Raw genomic sequence first — 26,243 nt, 5'->3', positions numbered from 1 at the left:
AAAAAATTAAAAATTTAACAATTTCTGAAAACTACGCCTGAGGATTTAATATTGGTTTTTCATAGAAGTAACTTGAATTTTAAATCATTTTCAGTATTGCATTTATAATTTGATGTAATAAGTTATACTTAACTAAACGATCAAACTTCACTCGCATATTATTATTATTATTATTATTATTATTAGCTAAGGTACATACCTAGTTGGAAAAGCTAGATGCTATAAGACCAAGGGCTACAACAGGGAAAAACAGCACAGTATGGAAAGGAAATAAGGAAATCAATAAAAGATATGAGAAATAATGAACAATTAGAATAAAGTATACTAAAAAAAGTAACATCAAAACAGATATTTCATATATGTACTGTAAAATAATTATGTCAGCCTGTTTAACATAAAGACATTTGCTGCAGACGTCTTTTTATTCACTAACTTATTGAAACATTGGTAGATAACTAACTGGCAGTTCTGACTATCAGTGTTCACAGAATAGGTCTTACTTTACTCTTGGTAGCCAATCCCATACCCAATTCCCAGGACATATACTATTTTGAAATGCCATTACAGAAAGTGCAAGAAAAAGTAGATGAAATATTTTCCAAGGATTGGTTTTTGAAAAGAAGGGAAAAAGGGAAAGTTGCCATGTTCTTACGCCACCTTTTACTAAAGGTATAATACCATGATATATCTGAGCAATCTAGTTTACATAGTTCTAGTCTCAAGAAATGTTTCATGTGCTACCGTCTTGAAAGATAAATGCTTGAGGGTAAGAAATGTGCAATCAAATAACTACGATTTTAGAATTTAAGCGTAATATCGTTAAATTCCAGGCTTCAGTTGACATCAACGATTTGCGTAGGGTGGACGTTGTATGAGTGCTCTGTTAACTTCATTTTTTTCGGTAAATTTTTGGTCAATTCGGTGATTCGAAGCCTCGCATTCCAAGTTATTTTGAGATAACCAGCTTCAAGTATTGTAATTTAGTACTGTGATGTGAATTGTCGACTTTTACTTGATACAATATGTAATTCACATAGAAAGGCGAGTCAGCTTCTGCCACTCAATTCTAAATAAGGTTAGGGAAATATGCCTAGTCTAAGTAGATATGTACTTTATTAAATGTTTGCTAAGTGGCACGGCTTCACAGGTCAGGTTAGGTTACAGCAAAGATCACAGTGACTTCCATACGTAAATTAGTAAGAAGTGTCTGTGTCCTAGGTTAGGTTAGGGATTTGATAAGTTAGATTACAGGCCTGTATTATTGGTGTGTTTTTCCTCACCCCCCCCCCCGGTCGTCTTAGAGTCCTATATCACTAAACCTATCGACTTTTTATATAAAAGGAAATATATACTGACTTAATGGAAAAACAAACTTTTTTTATACGTTAATGATATATTGATGTCTCGATTCCAGATATATTGTAAACTATATTTACCAAATTATTGACTGGCGATGACAAAATAGTTATATATAGTGGTTGTTTCTTCAATTATCTTAGTAATTTTATCTCATAGTTTAGTTTGCCAGCATTCCTTATAGTAGATATAGAATTAAGAATAAATCGGGTTAGGCGTATGATTTGATGGTAGCAGAACAGAAAATTATTATTATTATTATTATTATTCTAATTGGGAAAGCAAGATTCTATAAGCCAAAGGGCCAACAGGGTATAAATAGCCTAGTGAGGAAATGAAACTAGGAAAAAAAAAAGTACAAGTGAAGTTATAAACAATCAAAATGAAATATACTAAGAAAAGTAAGAACATTAAATTAGATCTTTCATATATAAACCATTAAAACTTAAAACGCAGGATAGAGAGAAATAAGATAGAACAGCGTGCCCGCGTGAACCCTCAAGCAAGAGAACTCTAATCCAAGACAGTGGAAGACCATGGTACAGAGGCTATGACACTACCCAAGACTAGAAAACAATAGTTTGATTTTGGGGTCCTAGAAGATCTGTTTACCATAGCTAAAGAGTCTTCTACCCTTACCAAAAGGAAAGTAGCCTCTGAACCATTATATTGCCGTAGTTAACCCCTTAAGCCAATGATTTTTTTGGTAATCTCAGAGTAGTCAGGTATTTGAGAACAGAAGAATGTGGAAAGAATAGGCCAGTCAATTCGGTGTATGTGTAGGCAAAGACAAAATGAGCAGTAACCTGAGAGAAGGATCCAATGTAGTACTGCAACCCTTATTCCATACGTATTTAAGATAAGGCGGGAGATCAAGTTAGGACTGGATTAAAAGAAAATCAAAAGAAGTATACTATTGCTAAAAGTATACAATAGTGATGACAGACGCTTTGTATTTATAAAACAGTTGAATTGTTTATGGTGCAGTATCTACACCAACTGAAGTGTAGCCTTCTAGAACATGATTGACTATCTCCCGCCAAAACGCGACTGGAGAACATTTTCCATCACGAGACCACTTTTATGATATACAAGCTGATTGTTGATCTGCCTTTCATCTTATTCAACGTTGCTTGGGTTTTTCATTGTATTTCGTATATTGCGTGATCTTAAAAAAAATTCTTAACATATAGACGAAAATTTGGTAGGCCTATTGCTAGTTTCCTTTAGCACTTTGAGGATTCAATCACCGTAGGAAGATTAATATGATTGAAAGTCGATTCGGACTGGGGATTATATACTCCTTAAAATTACCAATTACATGTCGTGACAGTTGGAATATATCAACCACCTCCCTTATCAGAAAGTTAATGGTCAATATTTGAGAAAATCATACCTAATGATTTTAGTGCTCGCTAGATAACGTCAGTGTAATGTGCAACACATTTACTTTAGATAACGCCTAGTTCAGTAAATGGTCAGCCGTTCTCTCTAGATATCGAGGGGGGGGGGTTGATTTTAGTGGGATACTAAAGAAAACATTATTTATTCCGGATTTGTGTTATTTAAACTATTTATTTTAAGTGATATAAGAAGAACCAGCGATATGGAGTTTCGAAAGGAGGAAATTGGTGATGGGAGAGAGATGTACAAGAGTCAGTGATAAGAAAATCAAAGGCATTGAATAAAGTAAGGCATACACACCGGGTGCAAAGAAACGGCACAGATAGGCTAATAGGGAAAAAATCGAGTAGGAAAGTAGGTAAAGCAGTTGTATGTAATGTTAGGAACAAGAGAAAGAGAAAATGATTTCTATGAGGTTTTAAATTTGAGGAATAGGCAAAAAAATATTTGGGGCAACTAGGAGTCACCAAGGATAGATATAGAAATATATTGTGTATTGATATTATTATTATTACTTGCTAAACCACAACCCTAGTTGGAAAAGCAGGATGCAATAACCCCAGGGGCCCCAACAGAGAAAATAGCCCACTGAGGAAAAGAAACAAGGAAAAATATGATATTTTAAGAACAGTAACATTAAAATAAATATTTCCTGTATAAACTATAAAAACTTTAATAAAAACCAGAAGATAAATTAGATAGAACAGCATGCCCGAGTTTACCCTCAAGCAAGAGAACTCTAACCCAAGAGAGTGGAAGACCATGGTACAGAGGCTATGGCACTACCCAAGACTAGAGAACAAAGGTTTGATTTTGGAGTGTCCTTCTCTTAGAAGAGCTGCTTACCATGGCTAAAGAGTCTCTTCTACCCATAACAAGAGAAAAGTGGCCACTGAATAGTTACAGTGCAGTAGTTAGCCCCTTGGGTGAAGAAGAATTGTTTGGTAATCTCAGTGTTGTCAGGAGTATGAGGACAGAGGAGAACCACTATTAAGTGTGTGTGTAGGCAAAGGGAAAGTGAACCGTAACCAGAGAAAAGGATCCAATGAAGTACTGTCTGGCCAGTCAAAGGACCTCATAACTCTCATATGGGATGAAGACTTTAAGAAGATATGGAGAGAATATTTTGAACAACTATTGAATAATGAAAATGAGAGAGAGAGAGAGAGAGAGAGAGAGAGAGAGAGAGAGAGAGAGAGAGAGAGAGAGAGAGAGAGAGAGAGAGAGAGAGAGAGGAGCACAAAGGGTGGAGGGGCCAGTAATAGAGATACGGAAGACAGAAGTGGAGTAGGCATCGAGTAAAATGAAAAATGGTAAACCACCAAGCCCATCAAAGTTTCAAGCTATAATGGTCAAGATACTAGCTACAAAAGGGGAAGAATAGATTTATTAAGAGCAACATGGGGTAGTATAATGGTGTCTATAAGCAGACAGGTGATGTCATGGAATGTGATAACCACAGAGGAAATAAACTTACAGATCATGGTATGAAAGTTTTTGAGAGGGTACTGGATGAGAGGTTGTGAAGATTGGGAAACTACAGTATAGGTTCATGAGGGGGAATAGTACTGAGGCTGCCATCTTTATAGTAAGGCAGCTACAGGTAAATGAGGCAAGAGGAAAACCAGAAGCTCTTCTGTGCTTTTGTACGATGTAGAGAAGGCTTATCTATAATAGAATACGAAGAAAAGTGGCGTTTTGGTGCTTGACAAAAAGGAAAGTCCAGGAGAAGTTGGTTAGAATGGTAGAGATGATGTACAAAAGAACAAGGACAAAACCAATAACAGCTGTTGGAGAAACAGAAACCTTTGAAGGTAGTGTTGGATTATACCGGGTTAACATAAGTCCGTTTTTTATTTGTGCTGGTCATGGACGTGTCAAGTGAAGAGATCAGACATGAAGAGTCGTTGGAGTTGCCCTATGTGGATGAATTGGTGATTGCCATTCAAAATGAGGAAGACTTATATACAGAGAAGGGTTGTAGGGTGGCAAAAAACTTTGGAGAGGGGTGGCTTAAGGGTAAATGTGAAAAAGACTGAAACTAAGCAAATAGTAAGGAAGGTAGGAACAGGATAGCTCTGCTTGAAATTAGAGGATCAGTTATAAAAGAGGTAGGACAATTTAGATCCTTAGGATCTACTGTAAATCTGGAGGGAGGATGTGAGGATGAAATTGAGAATAGGGTAACAGCAGCCTAGGGGAAGTGTAGGGAAGTAGCATGAGTGGTATGTGCTAAGAGAATGCCAATCAAGCTAAAAGTCACGATCTATAACACGTTAATAAGACCAGTGTTAATGCATGGATCGGAAACGTAGACTCCAAGACGAAAAGAGGAAGCAAAGCTTAAGAGAACAGAGATAAGAATGTTGAGGTGGATTATGGGAATATCACTGCTTGAAAGATTGGAAAATGTGGCATAAGAAGAATGGCAGGCATAGTAAAGATTACAGAAATGATTAGTGTGTCACGACTGAGATGGTGTGGGCACTTGATGTGAATAGATGGAAGGAGTGAGGAGGGCATGGAAGAAACCGGTTGGGGAAAGAAGATCAAGAGGGAGACAGAATTAGATGGCAAGATAAGGTGAAGGATGATATGGAGAGAAGAGGTTTGGTTGAAGAAGAGGCATTGGAGGGGGCGCAACAGGCAACCGACCCCTTAATGCAAGGATAACGGCGGGAAAAATTTCAAGAGCAATGAGAAAGTCAGATATAACTTGAATTTAGGCAAAGTATTTTTAATGAAAGCTCATTTAGACTTTCATCTAAAGAAAAGATTAATTCACAACAAAATTGAGAGAAAATTAGATAGAGCCTATTTTACGATAACTAATAATCAAGGAAAAAATAGTAAAATATTCTATATTGTAAATTCAGAACTTATCATTTGACATCGCTCATTAAAAATACCTTAGGGCCTTGAATGCTGTTAAAAGAGCTGGTATCTAAAATCTTTAGAAGATCCGTCTCTGGTAAAGGAAGAGAGAGAGAGAGAGAGAGAGAGAGAGAGAGAGAGAGAGAGAGAGAGAGAGAGAGAGAGAGAGAGAGAGAGAGAGAGAACGATCCTATCTAAAATATCAACAAGAGTCCTATAGTATAAGTGCCATAAATTTCGCCACCTTAAAGACACTCCATCTAACACAAGGTCAGTGCTGGAATCTGTAACCTTAACCTAGAAACTTATTTTTTTTCTTCTTTTTTTACCCCATTCCTCGTACGACGTTGTTCCACCTTAAAGAGACACTATCCCACACAAGGTCAGTGCTGGAATATTTTACCTTAACCTAGAAACAACATATATATATATATATATATATATATATATATATATATATATATATATATATATATATATATATATATATATATATATATATATATATATATATATATATATATATATATATATAGCACTTAACAATTACATTAGTTATGATGTTAAAATTGGCACGTTACATTTATGAAGAGGTTGTTGATTATAAGTTTAAGAAATGTCAATACGCTTGTTTGTTTCTTTTAAAAGCAATTTCCCACAATATCCAGACTACCACTAGGAGCATCTCCAATCAATACTTCCCTAGTTGGAGTACTCAAGCGAAGAGGACCACCAAACAAACAGAAAACCAAGTGAAACAGCCTGCACGAAAAGGAACACTTCCTTGATAACATGATCACGGGCAGCAGGTTATCCTGATTTAAAAAGGACTCTTATGTTTCTTGTGTTGTGCTATTCCTGGTACGTGATCAACTAATCTGACATATAAAGAATCATTATGACTAATAGTGCAAAGTGAAGTTTGTATAAATGTAAATATTCTATTTGTTATGTTCATAAGTTTTATTTTTTCTAACTAACTAAGATTATATATTATTTATAGGGTTGTGTGTTAGTAAATGTATTGATGGTCAACATTGGTGTTTCCTTCATTCATCCGTCTTCATGCAACATATATATATATATTTTTTTCTTTTTTTTTACCCACCGCTCGTACGACGTCATTCCCCAGTTTGCAGATGAGGAAAATCCTCAAGGTGACTTCGTTCACGCCAGAAATGGTGACGGTGACCAAGTAAGGATCCCCAATGTCTTCCTTCATTAGGCTGAGAGAGTACATGAACAGCATCCCCTTCAGGATGAACATCACCAGGCGGACGTGTAATACGTAAGAGAATATCTGAGGGGAAAGTTAAATAATAATTATAATAATAATAATGATAATAATAATAATAATAATAATAATAATAATAATAATAATAATAATATTAGTGATAGTGCTGATTGTAACCATAACAAGAGTTTATTATTGATTGATCTATTTTAATGTTTGTAATTTTTTTTTAATTAGGTTTGTAGCTTGGGTAATAATAATAATAGTAATAATAATAATAATAATAATAATAATAATAATAATAATAATAATAATAACTATTGTTATTATTATCGTTATTGTTATTATCATTATTGTTATTATTATTTTTTTTCCTCACTGGGGTGTTTTCCGTTTGGCCTCTAGCATTCTGTTTTTCCAATTACGTTTGTAGCTTTACTACTACTACTACTACTACTACTACTACTACTACTACTACTACTACTACTACTACTACTGTTAATAATAATAATAATAATAATAATAATAATAATAATAATAATAATAATAATGTTTCGTTTCTCTTCAGTATGTTCGTTGTCTTGAAGCTTATGACTTTAAAGATATTTCACTTGAAAGAGACAATGATGTTTTCAGAAGGAAAAGGAAAATATCACTGTATCTAAAATGTATTTCAAAAATTTGTGCAAATCTTCACGTTTTCACTACCCCTGTCTAGGTAGGCCTATTATCCAAATATATTGACGATGGTTACTAATGAAATTTAATTTGGTTTACAGCATCGATGTAAAAAAAAAAAAATACGGAAGTGATTTCACGAATCTGGAAAAAAAAGATGTTAATATATTGCCCCAAAGCAAAACAAAGGGAATGTTGGCGATGTTAGCGAGATGTTTTCAACATAAAATTTCAAGTCGAGAGGATTAGCTAAACATTTAAAAAAAAAATTTCTCAAATACACCAGGTTTCAATTAAAAACAGTTCACTATTAGATCTGAAAGACTTGCAAAGTAAGTTCAAAGGAAAAAAAATGATTCAACCAAGACCTTTGGATTCTTTTAGCATTTATTTGTAGCTTAGTTTTGTTTTTGAGTTCAATTCTATTGAAAATCGTTTTGGTCATGATTTATAGGGGGATACGGGATGAGGCACTATTATTGTATTACTTTATTTTAGACTTCCTAACTAGTTTGGATGTTAGCTATACATTTTCAACATTTATTAGAAGTCTTAAATTAATCGAGAGGGTTAGCTAGACTCAAAAAAAAAAAAAAAAAAAAAAAAAAAAATGTTTTTATCAAATACACCAGGTTTCATTTACCTTACACTAAGTCTGTAAATAGAGTAGTGGATATAGATAATCCTTAATTGGCAACAACTGACCTTGTTGCTCGTGTCCAGAAATCCGTGAATTCTTATCCACTTCTTCGCGACGGAAATTACCGTTTCTTCGGTCCAATGCTTTGTGTTTTGGACACTTCGGCCGAGCTTCTCGAGGGAACTGATGATCATCCTTATGAAGGAGAAAATATAGATGTCCAAGAAGGCAGGCATAAACGTCCCGGTAAACGTCGGGTAAATCATGGCGCACGAGTACTCCGAGGGGATAATCTTGTCGGAAACAACGAGCATTGCCGTGAAAACGGTCGAGTATATCAACATAGGAAAGAACCAGATGGGCTTGTAACGGGTCTTTCTGATGGCGGCGCCTTCTTCGTCGATGATGGTGAAGTACTTGGCCATCTGACCTGACCTTTTCAATATCAGGATGAAAGAGTAGCAGCAGGACCCGCAGTTGCAGAAAGTTGGAAACATGAGGACCAGCTGATATGTGCTCAAGACATTCATGTAGAGGATGTAGCCAATAACGCTGAAAGTGTAGACGTTGCCGAGCATATAAGCACACGTCGGCAATAGCTTCCATAAGGATACGGCGTAGCATTTGGGTCCAGTACGGGTTATTATGTGCAAGCCCAACGCTGTAGCTACAGTGTGGATGAATTTGTTTTCTTCCCAAAAGGGGCGCTCTTCATTTTGAGACGAATCCCTTGCGGTAGAGGCGTTTCCTGTAGGACGAAGCTTCGACCTACAGAATTCGATGAGTTTCAAAATGCGCATCACGAGTCTCCTTCGGCCTAACTCTATTCGCTGAGAAGAATTCTGCGTTTGATCTCTTGATGGGGAGACCAGACGTGATGTTAGCAATGGAGAAGGGGAGGAGAGCCACTTGAAAAGCTAATTGCTGTGAAAACAGTCGCGCTAATGCTTTTGATAATGGAGGTGTGAGCTTACCATTGCGTCATTCATTTTCATTACAGATTTGATAAGATACTTGAATGTGGTTCTTACTCAGGTTATTTGATTAAGTCATTATTGTTTAGAAAACATTTTCTTTTGATAGAAAGATCATAAAGAAAAATTTTGGAAAATATTTCCTTTTGATAGAAAGATTATAAATAAGAATATTATTTAACCTTTTCTTTTGATAGAAGGATCATAAAAAAATACATCAACAGGTCATCATTATCGTACGTCTATTGACGCAAAGGGCCTCGGTTAAATTTCGTCAGTCGTCTCTATCTTGAGCTTTTAATTCAATACTACTCCATCCATCCTCTCCCACTTAACGTTTCATAGTCCTTAGCCATGTAGGCCTGGGCCTTCCAACTCATCTAGTGCCTTGCAGAGCCCAGCTGAACGTTTGGTGAATTAATCTCTCTTGGGGAGTGCGAAGGGCATGCTCAAACCATCTCCATCTACCCCTCATCATGATCTTATCCACATATGGCAGTCGAGTAATCTCTCTTATAGTTTCATTTCTAGCCCTATCCATTTAACTCTCGATATCCTTCTGAGGGCTTTGTTCTCATATCTGCTAAAGCTATTAGAGACTGTTTCATGGTCATACCATGACTCATGTCCATATAGTAACACAGATCTCACTAAACTGATATATAGTCTGATTTTTATATGTAATTTCAGGCGATTTGGTTTCCATATTTTACTTAACCTAGCCATTGTCTGATTTGTTTTTTTCAATCTTTCACTAAACTAATTCTTAAGACCCAGTATTAGAGATCAGAGTTCAAAAATACTTAAATGATTCTACCTCATTAATCCTTCCTCCTTCCATTGATATTTCATCTTCCATTGCATAATCCTTTCTCATTGTCTCTATCTTTCTTCTATTTATCTTGAGGATCAATAAGTAGATAAAGTTATCTAAGTGCCGAAGAAATTCTAAATACTCAATCATATATTTTTCTTTCCGAATATTAGGTTTCAGTTTCTTGCCATCAAGAAAGTGGATTTGCAAGACAGGTTTATATCTGTATTTGGTCGGAAGATTTTGGGAAATGGAAAATGGAGCTTTTGAATACTTAATGATTTTTTTTTTTTTTTTCAAAGTATGACTACGAAATTAGCGCAAGATATTTTAAGATCAAATTTCAAATAACCTGAATCACTATATAATTGTCTTTCTCTTCCCCTTTTACTCTCTATCGTTTCTTTGCATTTATTATTATTATTATTATTATTATTATTATTATTATTATTATTATTATTATTATTATTATTATTATTATTAGATAAGATATAAACCTAGTTGAAAAACAGGATGGTATAACCCCAAGTGCTCCAACAGGGAAACAGCCAGTGAAGAAAGGAAATAGAGAAATACATAAACTACATGAGAAGTAGTGAACAATTGAAATAAACTATTTTAAGAATAGTAAAAAACATTAAAATAGATCCTTCATAGATAAACTATAAAAAGATACTTAATGTAAACCTGTTCAACATAAAAACATTCGCTGTAAGTTTGAACTTTTGAAGTTTCACCGATTCAGCTACCTGATTACGAAGGGCATTCCACAATTTGATCACAGCTGCAATAAAACTTCTAGGATGCATTCAATCGAGAAGCTCAATTCATAGATTCAACTTAGACTTTTTATTTGCCTAAACTTACATTCATCTACATTGGAGTACCCCAAGGGAATGTGTTGTCAGCTATGTTGTTTATCCTCCTCATGAATTTTGTAATGCATAGAACAGGTGGGATGGAGTACTCCAAGGGAATGTGTTGTCAACTGTGTTGTTTATCCTCATGAATTTTGTAATGCATAGAACAGTTGGGGATGGCAGAGAAGGATAGGACTGGATTGGTAACAGGAAATTAGCGATATCCAGAGCGAATCAGCTTGCCAGGCACCTCATTGTAAGGTTGGCCGCTAAGGAGCTCAGGTTGATAGAATACTTCTAGGAGATAATATAGCATGATAGAAGAAATCAGACCCATTTCTTCCGTAAAGCTTATCTTCTAGATGATTCCCATAGAAATACTTGTAGTAGTAGATCTGAAAGAGTATATTTATAAGAGAGAGAGAGAGAGAGAGAGAGAGAGAGAGAGAGAGAGAGAGAGAGAGAGAGAGAGAGAGAGCCCTTTTGCAGAAGAAAAAGATTCAGTGTTAACGACTCATCATATAGGAACAGAGCATGAAATTAATTGGAAGAGGAAATCAGAAAATAGATAAAATTTATTGTACTGGGATGTTGTTAATCTTCTACTCTTATACTATTTTTTTATTCGTTCGTATATCATTATCCTTGGTGTTTTTTCTCGCCACCTAGGCATACATCCTTCTAATTTGGTAAGAGCATTTAATAGGTGTGAGTGAGTGAGTCTCTTTTAAGACATATTCGCCTTACTAAGTATACGCTACAACACTTTAGCTCGCTAACATCGACTGGAGGTTGGCGAAAACCTCGAACAAAAAATGACTTGTGTGATTCCACCTTAACTCTCTATAGTGGTAGTATCTCAACGTGGTCTAGAAGTTTTATTCCAGCTTCGACCACATTGCGGAATTAGCTTCCAAATCAGGTAGTTGAATCGGTGAAACTTCTAAAAGTTCAAACTTGCAGCAAATGTTTTTATATTGACCAGCAAGCATATGTTCTAAGGCTTTAGTAAGGCTCCAAGTTTCCGGTTTATAAGTTAACACAAGTACAGTAGGACCATGATTATTTTTTTTTTTTTTTTACAGAAAGGGGCAATATACATTTTCATAATTTCATTTTGTGAGAGCGTTTAAGAGGCAACTTTTCTAGTTTCTATCAATTCATTTATGTGAGTGATGACGTGTATTTTAAAGCTCACATTTGTCTTACTATATCCGACATTTTTTTTTTTAACTGCCTTTAACTATAAGATCCATTTCTGTACGACGTTCTTGTTAGCAATATCTTTCTCATCCTCCCCAAAGTTAATACGATTGTTTAAAGGTCCCTATTGAAAGAAAGGTTTTTGACCTCTCAGATACGGTACTGCACAGTATTCTAGAAGTTTTATTCTATCTGTAACCAAGATGTGGAATGATCTTCCTAATCAGGTAGTTGAATCGAGGAAATTTCAAACTTCTAGCGAATGTTTTCATGCTGAAAAGGCTGACATGTCTCTTGTTTTTTATAGTTTGTATATGGAAGATCTGTTTTAATGTTGTTACTATTCGTAAAATATTTTGTTAGTTCATTACTTCTCTCGCTCTTTATTTGTTTCCTTATTTCCTTTCCTCACTGGGCCATTTTTCCCTGTAGTGGCTCTTAACATTATCCAACTAGGGTTGTAGCTTGGCTGCTAATAATAATAATAATAATAATAATAATAATAATAATAATAATAATAATAATAATGATAAAGATTCTACAGTATACGAGTATGTGAAGCTGCTGCCAGAACATTTCATTCTCGTTAGTAAAAGGAGTGCTTAAAATTAGGCTAATCTTAGGTTTTATTGAACATACAGTAATGTTATGCATCTAGAGAAACGATTTAAAACTTGGCATAGGATACATTTTTAAATTTCAGCATGAATGGAATAGATTCGGAAAATCAAGAACAAAAAAAGAAAAAGAAACAAACGAAACAATAGCTAGAGAAAACATAGGCCCATGTCTTGTGAAACCGGGAAGGTCAACGTCCAAATGATGTCGACTTTCACTTCACTCAAGGATAGGTGTAAACGGATCCTATACACATACGAATAAGGGCGTGAGGCGATTTCTCCACAAAGGGCTTTAGGCCTACTGTATACCTGTATATCTTGATTCAGCTGTGTGTTTACCTCTTCTTGTTACTTCAATGCCATGCCACAGTCTCGAACGAGACAGAAAGTCAACATATTTTACATATTAGGTGAACAATAGATTCTATAATGAACACTCATATGATGGCTGTTTGGCTTAGGCTTAAGTTGCCGACATGCGGGCACCAAGGAGCCTCTAAGCCGGACGAAAGTTCACCAGAGTCTGAGACATAAGTACCTGTTAAAATGCGATATCAGTGGTGTGGAACTTACGAAGTTCAAACCTACACTGAATGTTTTTATCATTGTTTTATATATAAGATCTATTTTAACGTTGCTGCGGATCTTAAGATATTTGTATTGTTTACTATTACTTCTCATATATAGTTTGTTTATTTTATTATTTCCTTTCCTCGTTGGGATATTTTCCTTGTTGGAGCCTTTGGGCTTGTAGCATCCTGCTTTTCCAACCAGGGTTGGAGCTTAGCTAATAATGATAATAATAAGAAGGTAAACAAGATGTTGATTTTCTTATTTCGCTGGTCTTTCAAGTCGGTCCCACGAATACACTATATTGCATATAAATACATCCATGTATTACTGCATTCGTGCGCATGTCTGTGTCTACTTGCATTTATTTGATATATAAAAAACAGAAGAATGTAGGAGAATACATTCTGAATTCTCAAAAAAATGCATCCTTTACTTATTCATTAAAGGTCCTGACATAATGCAGTAGTAAGATACGTTGTTGCAGAGAGAGAGAGAGAGAGAGAGAGAGAGAGAGAGAGAGAGAGAGAGAGAGAGAGAGAGAGACTTACCTGCTGCCTGTTCACCGGGAAAATGTTGAAGAATACAAAGGTATTTTTGTCATCATTGCTAAGTTATTTTCGTTGTTTATGATAAAGATAATAATTGTGATACCATGGATTTTGTTGTTGTTGTTGTATCATTAGTATTTTTATTCAAAATAAACAAACAATCATGCGAAACCAGCTAAAAGTATCCTTTGATTTATATGAAAGCTCTTCCAAATAAAAGGAACTTAAATTAATTTTAAAAACTGCCATGTTAAACACAAACACGCATGCATATATATATATATATATATATATATATATATATATATATATATATATATATATATATATATATATATATATATATATGTATTTACACACACACACACACACACACACACACACACACACACACACACACACATATATATATATATATATATATATATATATATATATATATATATATATATATATATATATATATATATATATACATATGTATTTACACACACACACACACACACACATATATATATATATATATATATATATATATATATATATATATATATATATATATATATATATATATATATATATATATATATATATATATATATATATGTGTGTGTGTGTGTGTGTGTGTGTGTTGTCAGTAAACATGACTCATTTCACTACACAACCACAAATGACATTTACTATATAGTAAATATTATTATTAAAATCGCTAATATATACCAGCAAAAATAATAGCTAATTAAAATAATGCCACAAAAAATAATTCCTATTAATATTTTAAAAACTGCTAAAATAATATTAATGAGTAATGAGAAACTCGATCTTTCTTATTTCCGTTTTCCTTTGAAGCTAAACAAGCCACTAGCTTTTCGGTCACGAATTTAAAACTCTTTTGATGGACATTGATACTCATGGAGGTGTAGACCCAAATAGTATTTTACTTTTTTTTTTTTTTTAAGACCGCTTATTTCTTACCTTCCATTGTAGTCTGTTATATTATGCAAGTTAACAAGAAGAGCTTCTTTAGCACTTGTTGGAGAATAAGTTATGTTATTCCATTAGGTAAATGTGTTTGTGATAGCTCTAGCCTTGCTGATTACCGCCAAAGTTCCATAACTCCCATATTATCTAAAGATTTTGAAAGGCTTTTGGCAAAACCTCTTGTTTGCAAATTAGCCTTCACAAAGGCCTTGGAATATGTGATGCTGTACAGAAATCCCTTGATTGTGGTCTGGAAGTTAGTATGATTGATCTTGATTTTAATGCTGTCTTTGACCATCGAAACATGAGGCTTTGTTTTCAAACTCAAATAGTTGGGAGTAGACGGGTCTTTTCTGAGCATCATTACCGAATTTTTAAGTAACAAAATGCAGAATTGTTGTTGATGGGACCATGGTGAGTATAGAAATGTGATATCTGGTGTTCCTCTTGGCCCATTACTTTGCATACTATATACACATGAGGGTTTGGTCTAGAAAATAAGCTCGTTGCATATGCTGATGATGCTCCTCTCTTTACCTTAATTTCATCTCCTGAATATAAATCTGGGGTTGTTGAATCCCTTAATAGAGATGTAGCTAAAATTGGCGAATTGTGCAAATTATGCAACATGAAGTTGAAACCTAAGAAAACTGAAAGTAGGATTGTAAGTAGGTCGAGGACAGTGGATCCCCAACATCCGGATCTCTGAAATGGTTGTTTCTTTAACTCTATACAACTTTTTCAAGGTTATAGATGCGATTCTTGATTGCAATTTACTTTTGAGAACTCATTCGATATGTTTCTTCTTCAGTTGCAAAACAAAATTGGCATATTGAAAAATCATTTTAAGATTTTCGGTGATCAGTCTATTCTGAAGTGTTTTAAATGTCTCATTCTACCTTGTGTCGAGTATTGTTCTCTCATCTTGTCTTCAGCTGCTGATTTTAATCTCAATTTGTATGACAAAAACTTGGTGTTTATTAAATTTCTTATTCCTGATCTTGAAATTAATCTCTTACGCCGTCATTCAGTTAGTTCTTTATGCACGTTTCATCATTTTTTTTTTCTTAATAGTGACCATCGTTTGCATTCAGATATTCCCAGACTGTTCCACACAGTACGTAGTACTAGGTATGTAGTTACTGCTAACGGTCTTGCCTTTTATTCATTACGTATTGTATATACCAAGGTCTATAGAGTATTCTATAGACCTTGGTATATACTTTACACAGTAGTTTATTTACGATTTCCTTATTTATTTTCCTCACTGGGTTGCTTTCGCTGTTGGTACACTTAGGCTTGTAATATTCTGCTTTTCCAATAATAATAATAATAATAATAATAATAATAATAATAATAATAATAATAATTTAGTCTTACCCTGCCTTTCTTTCCTGTTGTATATTTGTATATTAGCGCTGTTATCATTACTCTCTCTCTCTCTCTCTCTCTCTCTCTCTCTCTCTCTCTCTCTCTCTCTCTCTCTCTCTCTCTATTAAGCAAACACTATTTTTTTTATTGAATAGACTGAAAATTATCATTGCGTTGAAGCATGAAAGAGAACTTAGAGAGGAACTGAAAAGACCTGACAGCTTTCCTTCTGAGAGAGAGAGAGAGAGAGAGAGAGAGAGAGAGAGAGAGAGAGAGAGAGAGAGAGAGAGAGAGAGAAAGCCAAGGTGTGTGTGTGTATCTATCTCTAGCCTTAATGCTATTGATTGTCCTTCCCGACTGTAGTTTCTCGTCCTCTTGACTTTTGTTGTCGTTGTTGTAAATTTCGTCTTGGTGTTTTCCTCCTCATTATTTGATTTTGTCATGTTCACTAGTGGTATTATTATTATTATTATTATTATTATTATTATTATTATTATTATTATTATTATTATTATTATTATTATTATTATTACTTGCTAAGCTACAACCCTATTTGGGGGCATTATTATTATTATTATTATTATTATTATTATTATTATTATTACTACTACTTGCTCGGCTACAACCCTATTGGGAAAAGCAGGATGCTATAAGCTCAGGGACTCCAACAGGGTAAATAGTCCAGTGAGGAAAGGAAACAAGGAAAAATAAAATATTTTAAGAAAAGTAACAACATTGAAATAAATATCTCCTATATAAACTATAAAAACTTTAACAAAACAAGAGTAAGAGAAATAAAATAGAATAGTGTGCTCGAATGTACCCTCAAGCAAGAGAACTCTACCCTCAAGACAGTGAAGGGGCATGGTACAGAGGCTATGGCACTAACCAAGATTAGAGAACAATTGTTTGATTTTGGAGTGTCCTCCTAGATGAGCAGCTCACCATAGCTATAAGAAGAATTGGTAGTCATCGTATTAGTACTATTTTAGACTTAATGAAATTAGTTTGTGAAGCAAAGGTCTCCTATATGAAAAAAGAGTAATTTGCATATCTTAGCAGCATTGCACCTAGGAAATAGGAAAATATGCTAGACAATAATCTTTAACAAATACATCTGAGTAAATTAATTGGCAGATATAGTATATTCAACTTGTTCTTTCTTCTTTGTCTGCATCTTTTCACGAAAACAATCTTTATATTAATGATACTGCTATCTCTCTCTCTCTCTCTCTCTCTCTCTCTCTCTCTCTCTCTCTCTCTCTCTCTCTCTCTCTCTCTCTCTCTCTCTCTCTTAGAATTATAAGGAAATTAATATTTACGAAAGAAATCTTTATAGTAATGATAATGCTCTCTCTCTCTCTCTCTCTCTCTCTCTCTCTCTCTCTCTCTCTCTCTCTCTCTCTCTCTCTCTCTCTCTCTCTCTCTCTCTTAGAATTATAAGGAAATTAATATTCACGAAAACAATCTTTATAGTAATGATAATGCTCTCTCTCTCTCTCTCTCTCTCTCTCTCTCTCTCTCTCTCTCTCTCTCTCTCTCTCTCTCTCTCTCAGAATTATAAGGAAATTAATTATCATAAAAACAATACAGAAATGATATTGCTCTCTCTCTCTCTCTCTCTCTCTCTCTCTCTCTCTCTCTCTCTCTCTCTCTCTCTCTCTCTCCTCTCTCTTAGAATTATAAGGAAATTAATATTCACGAAAACAATCTTTATAGTAATGATAATGCTCTCTCTCTCTCTCTCTCTCTCTCTCTCTCTCTCTCTCTCTCTCTCTCTCTCTCTCTCTCTCTCCTCTCTCTCTCTCTCTCAGAATTATAAGGAAATTAATTATCATAAAACAATACAGAAATGATATTGCTCTCTCTCTCTCTCTCTCTCTCTCTCTCTCTCTCTCTCTCTCTCTCTCTCTCTCTCTCTCTCTCTCTTCTTAGAATTATAAGGAAATTAATATTCACGAAACAATCTTTATAGTAATGATAATGCTCTCTCTCTCTCTCTCTCTCTCTCTCTCTCTCTCTCTCTCTCTCTCTCCTCTCTCTCTCTCTCTCTCTTAGAATTATAAGGAAATTAATATTCACGAAAACAATCTTTATATTAATGATATTGCTCTCTCTCTCTCTCTCTCTCTCTCTCTCTCTCTCTCTCTCTCTCTCTCTCAGAATTATAAGGAAATCGATATTCTTAAAAACTTTATAGTAATGATATTGCTCTCTCTCTCTCTCTCTCTCTCTCTCTCTCTCTCTCTCTCTCTCTCTCTCTCTCTCTCTCAGTGGCAGTATCTTTACCTTATATGTCTTGCACTACAGGAAATGAAACATCACGAAATGACAATTAAACCCATTAAATCATTATCCTAGAAATAAATGGTTTCATAGAGCAGATTGTATAGTGATTGGTAGAATTGAATGAAATAAGTTGACTGGCGCTGAAAATCTTAAGAGGTAGACAAAAGTCAAGGAAATGAGTAATTCTCATGTTTTTGTCAAATATCGTTATTTAGAAATTATATTTTCTAGATATTTCCTGAAGATTTTGGTTGGCCCATGTATTCTACGGGAGTTTGGTAGGCTTATGGGGGTTTTACTCAAGGTCGTTATCAGCCAAACTTTCACCAAATAGTCTCTTATTATTATTATTATCATTATTATTATTATTACTACTACTACTTGCTAAGCTACAACCCTAGTTGGAAAAGCAGGATGTATCTACAAGCCCAGGGGCTCCAACAGGGAAAATAGCCCAGTAAGGAAAGGAAACAAGGAGAAATAAGATATTTTAAGAACAGTAATAACATTAAAGCAAATATTTCCTATATAAACTATAAAAAACTTACAAGACAAGCGGAAGAGAAATTAGGTAGAATAGCGTTCCCGAGTGTGCCCTCAAGCAAGAGAACTTTAGTAGGCCACTGATGAAAAAGTTGAATGTGAAAATTAATTAACGATGTCACGCAGACTCAAGCATGCATGGCAAGAGCCCGTGTCTTGCACTATACAAGATATCTACAATTAGAACCAACCAATCAAATGGCTTCGATCATGATAATACCGGCTGTTCAGTGCAGCTTTTGCTAAGACAGTTAAGGGTGAAATACTGCCGGTCAATATAAGCCTAAATTTAACTCTAAACCAGTTGTTTAAGGCTTCCGTCAATTAACGGTTCGAAACCATTGAAATTTAAGTTTCGATTTAGTTGTTTCAGTTTTGTGTATGAAAAGTTGTGAAACGTGAAGTAAATATTTCACGCTGAATACTCTGTTCTTTATTTAGGGGTTGAAAAGCTTTGAATTACTCAACTTTCAAGTTGTGCCGAGGCCAAAGAGAATAGGCCTTTCGAAACCGGATTCCTTTGTACGATAGGCCTAACGTGGAATAGCAAATACAGGTTAGAGAAACTTACCTAAAACTTTCTTGTCCCATATTTCAAAACCTGCAAGTATCCTCATCGCATATTTTCATTGGTAAAACAGTAGGTTCCTTACATAGAAGGCTGATTACACAGACAAGGAATGTTACGATCAGAGTGTGATACTTTAAATATTAAATGAAAAAGTTATTGATGGTCTCATGGAGTACGAGAGTGGGAGGAGCCTAAGGCGACCAGCAGAGGCTCCGACTCGCTCTCTCTTCCAATGTGTCAGTCTCTTTCAAGCATTTGTGACAATCTAAACCAGGTTATTTTGCGTGAAAGCATTAATGAATTGTGAACAGAATGCATAAAGAAGGCAGTTCCGGTAATGAGAATCTGACACATATTAAGTATTCAAGTAATTATTAAGATTTTGAGAAAGATCGTCTGTGAGTGCATGGGAGTGGAAATCCGGCAGCGGTTCATACTAACAGAAAAGGGGACTCAAGGTTTTTTGTCCAATCTGCTTTCACCTGATTTTGCACGTTGTCGATATTATTGCCCCTTACTTTACCTTGGTGATTTTTTTATCTGCTTTTGTGTGCTTTTGTCCTTTCTAGTGATCGTTCAGATATTTATGTGGGGATACAGGTGTTATTAGTAAAGCATATGAACGGTAGAATGAACTACTTGAGCCAATCAACGACATTAATTTCACGTCCCTAGCTTTAAATGGTCAATGTTATTTCAAATGAAAAACAGTAGTGTTTCTTAAGCTGATTTTTAGTTATTTTATCTATCCACTTTCTCCAATATGAATATGCTCAAGTATATGGCTTTTGCTATTGTATAGTCATGATTGATCTTCCCCTATTCTATTTATCTATTCATCTACACAATTTTATTCTATTGCTTCAATGTTCGTGTCCTAAAAGGATCATATATGCATGCGTACTATATATACATTTGCGTGTATATATATATATATATATATATATATATATATATATATATATATATATATATATATATATATATATATATATATATATATATATATGATACACACAAACACGCACACACACACACACACACACACATATATATATATATATATATATATATATATATATATATATATATATATATATATATATATATATATATATATATATATATATGTATGTATATATATATATATATATATATATATATATATATATATATATATATATATATATATATATATATATATATATGTGTGTGTGTGTGTGTGTGTGTGTGTGTGTTTGCTCGTGTATGTATAGATAGACAGCTAGATATGTAGTTAATGAATAGAATTTTCTCTTCTAGAAAGCTTCGGGTTTACTAAAAAAAAAAAAAAAAATAGAGGCAGAAACTTCAACATTTTGGACTATATTGCAACCAAACTTTCTATCGAAATAAAAATAATTCGCATAGCTATTATTATTATTATTATTATTAGTAGTAGTAGTAGTAGTAGTAGTAGTAGTAGTACTGAGATACAACCCTAGTTAGAAAAGCAAGATGCTATAAGCCCAAAGGCTCCAACAGGGGAAAATAGCCCAGTGAGGAAAGGAAATAGCCCATAGAAATAACCTGAAATAGGTTATTTCAGGTTATTTCTATGAGTATTTATTTTAATTACCGTTTCTGTAATTTAGTCCTGGTGCTGGGAAAAGGGGGTTTATGGGAATCTGGTTTGTAATGATTGTAGTCCAAATGGTTGAAGGGTCTGCTTTTAAAAGTCGGTTTACTTTAGTAAGTACTAAAAGAGATATAAGCTGTAAAAAAAGAAAAAAAAAGAAAAAAAAAAACATGCAGTATCATCTTTGTAAATCTAATTCTTCTGGCTGATTCTTATGTATACTATAATAATAATAATGATAATAATAATAATGATAAAAAATAGTAATTATAGTGATAGTTATAATAATAAAAATTATAATAATTATAATTATAATTATAATAATTATATTTATTATAATTATAATAATGATTATAACTATAATTATAGTTATTATAATTATTATTATGATTATATTCATAATAATTATAATTATTATATTTATGATAAATATAATTATTATAATTATAATTACAATAATTATAATTGTAATTATAACTATTTTAATTATAATTATAATAATTATAATTATAGTAATTATAATTATAATAATTATAATTATAGTAATTATAATTATAATTATAGTAATTATAATTGTAATAATTAGGCCTATAATTTTAATAATTATAATTATAATAAATATAATTACAATAATTATAATATAATTAATTAAAATAATTATAATATAATCATTAAAATAATTATAATAATAATAATTATAATTATACCAATCATAATTATAATCATTATAGTCATAATAATTGTAATTATAATCATTAAAATTATAATAATTATAATTGTAATAATGATGATAATAAATACAATAATATTTAGAATTATGATAATAATTATAATGACAATTATAATAATAATTATAATAATTATAATGATTATAATAGTTATGATAATTATATTAATTATAATCATAATGATTATAATAACTATACCAATAATTATATATATAATTATGATAATAATTATGATATTTATGATAATCATAATGAGTATAATGGAAATTATAATTATGATAATTATGATAATTGTAATAATAATGATAATTATAATGATAAATATAATGATTATAATAATTATAATAATTGTAATAATAAAGATTATAATTATAATGATAATTATAATTATTATAATTATGATTATAATAACTATAATTATAATTATACCAAATACAATTATAATGATTATATTAATTATAATTGTAATAATGATTATAATTAAAATCATAATTATAATTATGATAATTGTAATAATAATTATAATATTATAATTTCAATAATTATGATAATAATCATAATGATTATAAGTATAATAAATATAATAATTATAATAATAATGATAAAATTATAATAATTATTTTAATACTAATTATAATAATTGTAATAATTATATTAATTATAAAATTTTTGATAATTATAATTTTTTAAATTATAAGTACAATAATTATAATAATTTCAATCATAATAATTATAATTATAATTACAATAATTATAGTTATAATCATTATAGTTATGATAATTATAATGATTATAATTATGATGATTATAATGATAAGTATTATAATTATAATTATAATGATTATAATGATAATGATTATAATTATAATTAATAATTATAATTATAATCATTATGATAATAGTAATTATAATAATTATAATTATATTAATAATGATGGTAATGATAATGATAATAATACATGATCACATATATTCTATTCCAGGCATGAGTAGGGCCTCCGTGTTCGAGTGCTTACGATGCGTTACCTACTATTGGCAATACCTTCTGCTCTTTATCACGCCATTTGCCCTGCTACCAGTGGCGATCATTGGCCATACAGTTGTAAGTATTGGCCTTCTCAGAGTTGTGTGATATTTTAATACATGTCTTTATAGCAAGCTTAGATTCATGTCGATTACGATCCATTTTTCAAGTGGATTTTTATATGTATGAAAAAAAAATATGATTTCCATCCTGTTTTTAAAATTTCTGAACCGGTCAAAGATGAAAAGTTAAACCATCTCTTTTCTTATCTCGTTCCAGGAGTTCCGCTGTGCCTATGTGATCCTCGTAATGGCGACCTACTGGGTGACGGAGGCCATCCCCTTGGCTGTTACGGCGTTGATCCCTGTCTTTGCCTTCCCTCTCTTCGGAATCCTTGGGACGAGGGCCGTCACGGCCGTCTACATGAAAGACACGAACTTCATGTTCATGGGAGGCCTCATCATGGCCGTGGCAGTAGAACACTCCAACCTGCACAAGAGGATCGCTCTGTTCGTCATGATGCGCATGGGTAAGGAGATTTCTGATTCTTGTGGCTCCCAGGGAAGGAGGACACTTTCAACTCAAACCATTGTTCTCTAGTCTTGGGTAGTGCCATAGCCTCTGTACCATGGCCTTCTTGCACTGTCTTGGTTTAGGGTTTTCTTGCTTGAGGGTACACTCGGGCACCCTATTCTATCTTATTTCTCTTCCTCTTTTTTTTAAGTTTTTATAATTTATATTTATATTCTAATGTTGTAGCTTAGCAAGTAATAATAATAATACTAATACTAATAATAATAATAATAATAATGATGATGATGATTAATGATAATAATAATAATGATAATAATAATAATGATAATAATGATGATGATAGTAATGATGATGATGATGATGATGATAGTGAATAATAATAATAATAATAATGATAATAATAATAATAATAATAGTAATAATAATAATATCATCTAGGATTCTGACGTCACCAAACTATTGTGCAGAAAATAACAGCGTTAATCTCGCAAAGGGCCATTTAAAAGGCCAAGAAATTAAACAAGATATAAATACTGAGATCTACTTATTCAGTTGGCACATACCCTTTATAAGAGACCCATCCATTTATTAGCCTTAGTAACGTTATTAATTGTATAAATGCTAAAGATTTATTTCTGAATTGGTTTTTTAGGTGTTGGAAAAAATATTGGGAGAACCAAAAGGAATCTGGTTGATTTTTTTGTTCATTTATTTATTTATTTATTTATTTATTTTTGCATTACATAAGTTTAAGGTTCCTTTTTTTTAATTTGTTTGATGTCCGCTAACCCCCCAAATTTGGGGGAGTGCCTTGGTATATGTATTATTATTATTATTATTATTATTATTATTATTATTATTATTATTATTATTATTATGTGTGTTTGTTTGTGTGTATGTATTATAGCCACGAAAGGAATAATGAAGAGTTGATTGGCGTTAGTACTTTCGTCCTGTTCGTGAAGATTCCAGTTAAGCCTGGTTTTAGATAAGAGGATAAGACAAGATTAACGAAAAACAGACCAGGGAAATTGTCAGTTGGCCTCTTTCATAAAATATGACCTATCTGGGATCATCAAAGAAACGAACAGCTCTGGGATCCCATTCTCCTATATAAATACGATCTTTTATATGTATTCTCACTGTGAGGCTGTCAATGGCACTAATAGGACTAAAGGACTAACTCTTAATCAAGCCATTTTAGTTTTCATTTTTAGGGTATAAAACATAATTATGCTCATCACGTGTCAGCTTTTGTGATTCCTACACATATACATTATGTATATGTTATACATCTGCATGTGGCACCCAAGAAACGTACGTATTCAGCCCCTTTCCACGAATGGTGTAAAAATACTTCCACTTTCCTTACTCGTACTGATTCCTTTGGTCACGTGACCATCGACCAAGGCGGTGGTAAATCAGGTCACGAAACCCGTGAATGAATCGAAGAATCTTGCGAGTCGAAACCAAGAGTGAGGGGAACCTTCTTTGCGCTTCCTTCCATTGAGTTTTGTTTATTCTGCTGATTTTACTATTATCTATGCTATTTTCCCTGTTGGAGTCCTTGGGCTTATAGCATTCTGCTTTTCCAACTAGGGTTGTAGCTTAGCAAGTAATAATAATAATAATAATAATGATAATAATAATTAATGATAGTATACTTTTGTCAACGAGTAATTCGCTTTGTGAGGGTTCAGGAGTTTGGTGGAGGCTAGGGACAATAATGGAAAAAAGTATGGCTGCCTTTAGAAGGGAACACAGAGGAAGGGAAATGATTTCCGGATGAGGAAGAGTTAGAACTTTCTTCTATTTAGAGACCTATAATTCATGGATTTTGAAATTTTTGATGAAATTAATTACCATACTACATTTTTTTCCAGATCATATCACTACAAATATTTATACGAATATCTCGACTTGCACTGGTGATTTCAGCTTGTATAAGTAAACTCAATATTAATATACGTCGATATCAGACCATTTTTCTGCGTTGATAACCCACCTTGTTGTGACGTAAGATATAATTAGAATATATAAAAATGACGCTATCTCGGCTTTAAAATCGAAATAAAGGAGATTTATTAATAAACCCGTCCTTTCCCATAAGTATACCTAAGGATGAGAGCCTCAAGGACGACATCCTCCTAAATACCATTCAAATTGAATCCTTGCAACAGACCTTAAGAGTTCAAGGGCAAATGATTCTGAATGAGCTTCTAAGATAAACTAGGGTTGTTATGGCCTGTTGGCAACGTCCTTGCCTGATGATCGCCAAATTGGGGTTCGAGTCCCGCTCAAACTTGTTAGTTCCTTTGGTTGTTGCAACCATACTATCCTTGTGAGCTAAGGATGGCGGGTTTTGGGGAGCCTTTAGGTCTATCTGCCGAGTCATCAGCAGTCGTTGCCTGGCCTTTCTTAGTCCTAGCTTGATTGGAGAAATCTCTAGGGCATTAACCAGCCTGATAGGGCAATGTCACTGTCCTTTGTCTCTGTCATTCAAGACCGGCCTTTCAAACCTTAAATGACGCGAACCTGAAGTTCCCAGTTGCCAGAAGGTCCACTTTGCTGTATGCTTACCAAGAAACTGCTGAAGTTATTGAATCTAATATCTTGTAAATTCTCCGAAAACTTTTAGGATAGTATATTTGGGCGTTTTAAGTAAGTTTATTTCAAAGAACAAATTTGAGGCAGTCTGTGAATACGTTAGGATAAGACTTGCTGTTTTTGCATCAGTCAAATATTCAACCATTTGTACATAATGAGGTAGTTAGGGCAATAAGTAATCGGGACTTCACACAACAGA

General features: G+C 33.1%; 2 protein-coding genes and 1 long non-coding RNA gene across 3 annotated transcripts in view; 2 read left to right on the top strand and 1 right to left on the bottom strand.

The window, feature by feature from the left end:
* The window catches only part of LOC137621237 (uncharacterized), an 807,497-nt gene that overhangs the window by 316,164 nt on the left and 465,090 nt on the right, over window positions 1-26,243 (top strand). The gene's annotated exons all lie outside the window — the stretch shown is intronic.
* On the bottom strand, window positions 6,504-9,282 carry LOC137620450 (uncharacterized). The gene is made up of 3 exons (XM_068350609.1): window positions 8,252-9,282; window positions 6,743-6,934; window positions 6,504-6,512 (listed from the first exon to the last, which is right to left on the bottom strand). The coding sequence occupies exons 1-3, from the start codon at window positions 8,984-8,986 to the stop codon at window positions 6,504-6,506; spliced, it is 936 nt and encodes a 311-aa protein (XP_068206710.1). The 5' UTR covers window positions 8,987-9,282.
* The window catches only part of LOC137620449 (Na(+)/citrate cotransporter-like), a 135,951-nt gene continuing 129,468 nt past the window's right edge, over window positions 19,761-26,243 (top strand). The window contains exons 1-3 of the mRNA XM_068350608.1: window positions 19,761-19,867; window positions 22,863-22,981; window positions 23,183-23,432. Coding sequence (XP_068206709.1) covers window positions 19,846-19,867; window positions 22,863-22,981; window positions 23,183-23,432 — 391 coding nt within the window. The 5' untranslated portion in view covers window positions 19,761-19,845. The remainder of the gene's footprint in view (window positions 19,868-22,862; window positions 22,982-23,182; window positions 23,433-26,243) is intronic.

This window comes from Palaemon carinicauda, chromosome 27, assembly GCF_036898095.1.
Source record: "Palaemon carinicauda isolate YSFRI2023 chromosome 27, ASM3689809v2, whole genome shotgun sequence".
NCBI lineage: Eukaryota > Metazoa > Arthropoda > Malacostraca > Decapoda > Palaemonidae > Palaemon > Palaemon carinicauda.
Note: the sequence above shows the minus strand (reverse complement) of the source record. Positions and strands in the feature narration are given on the sequence as shown.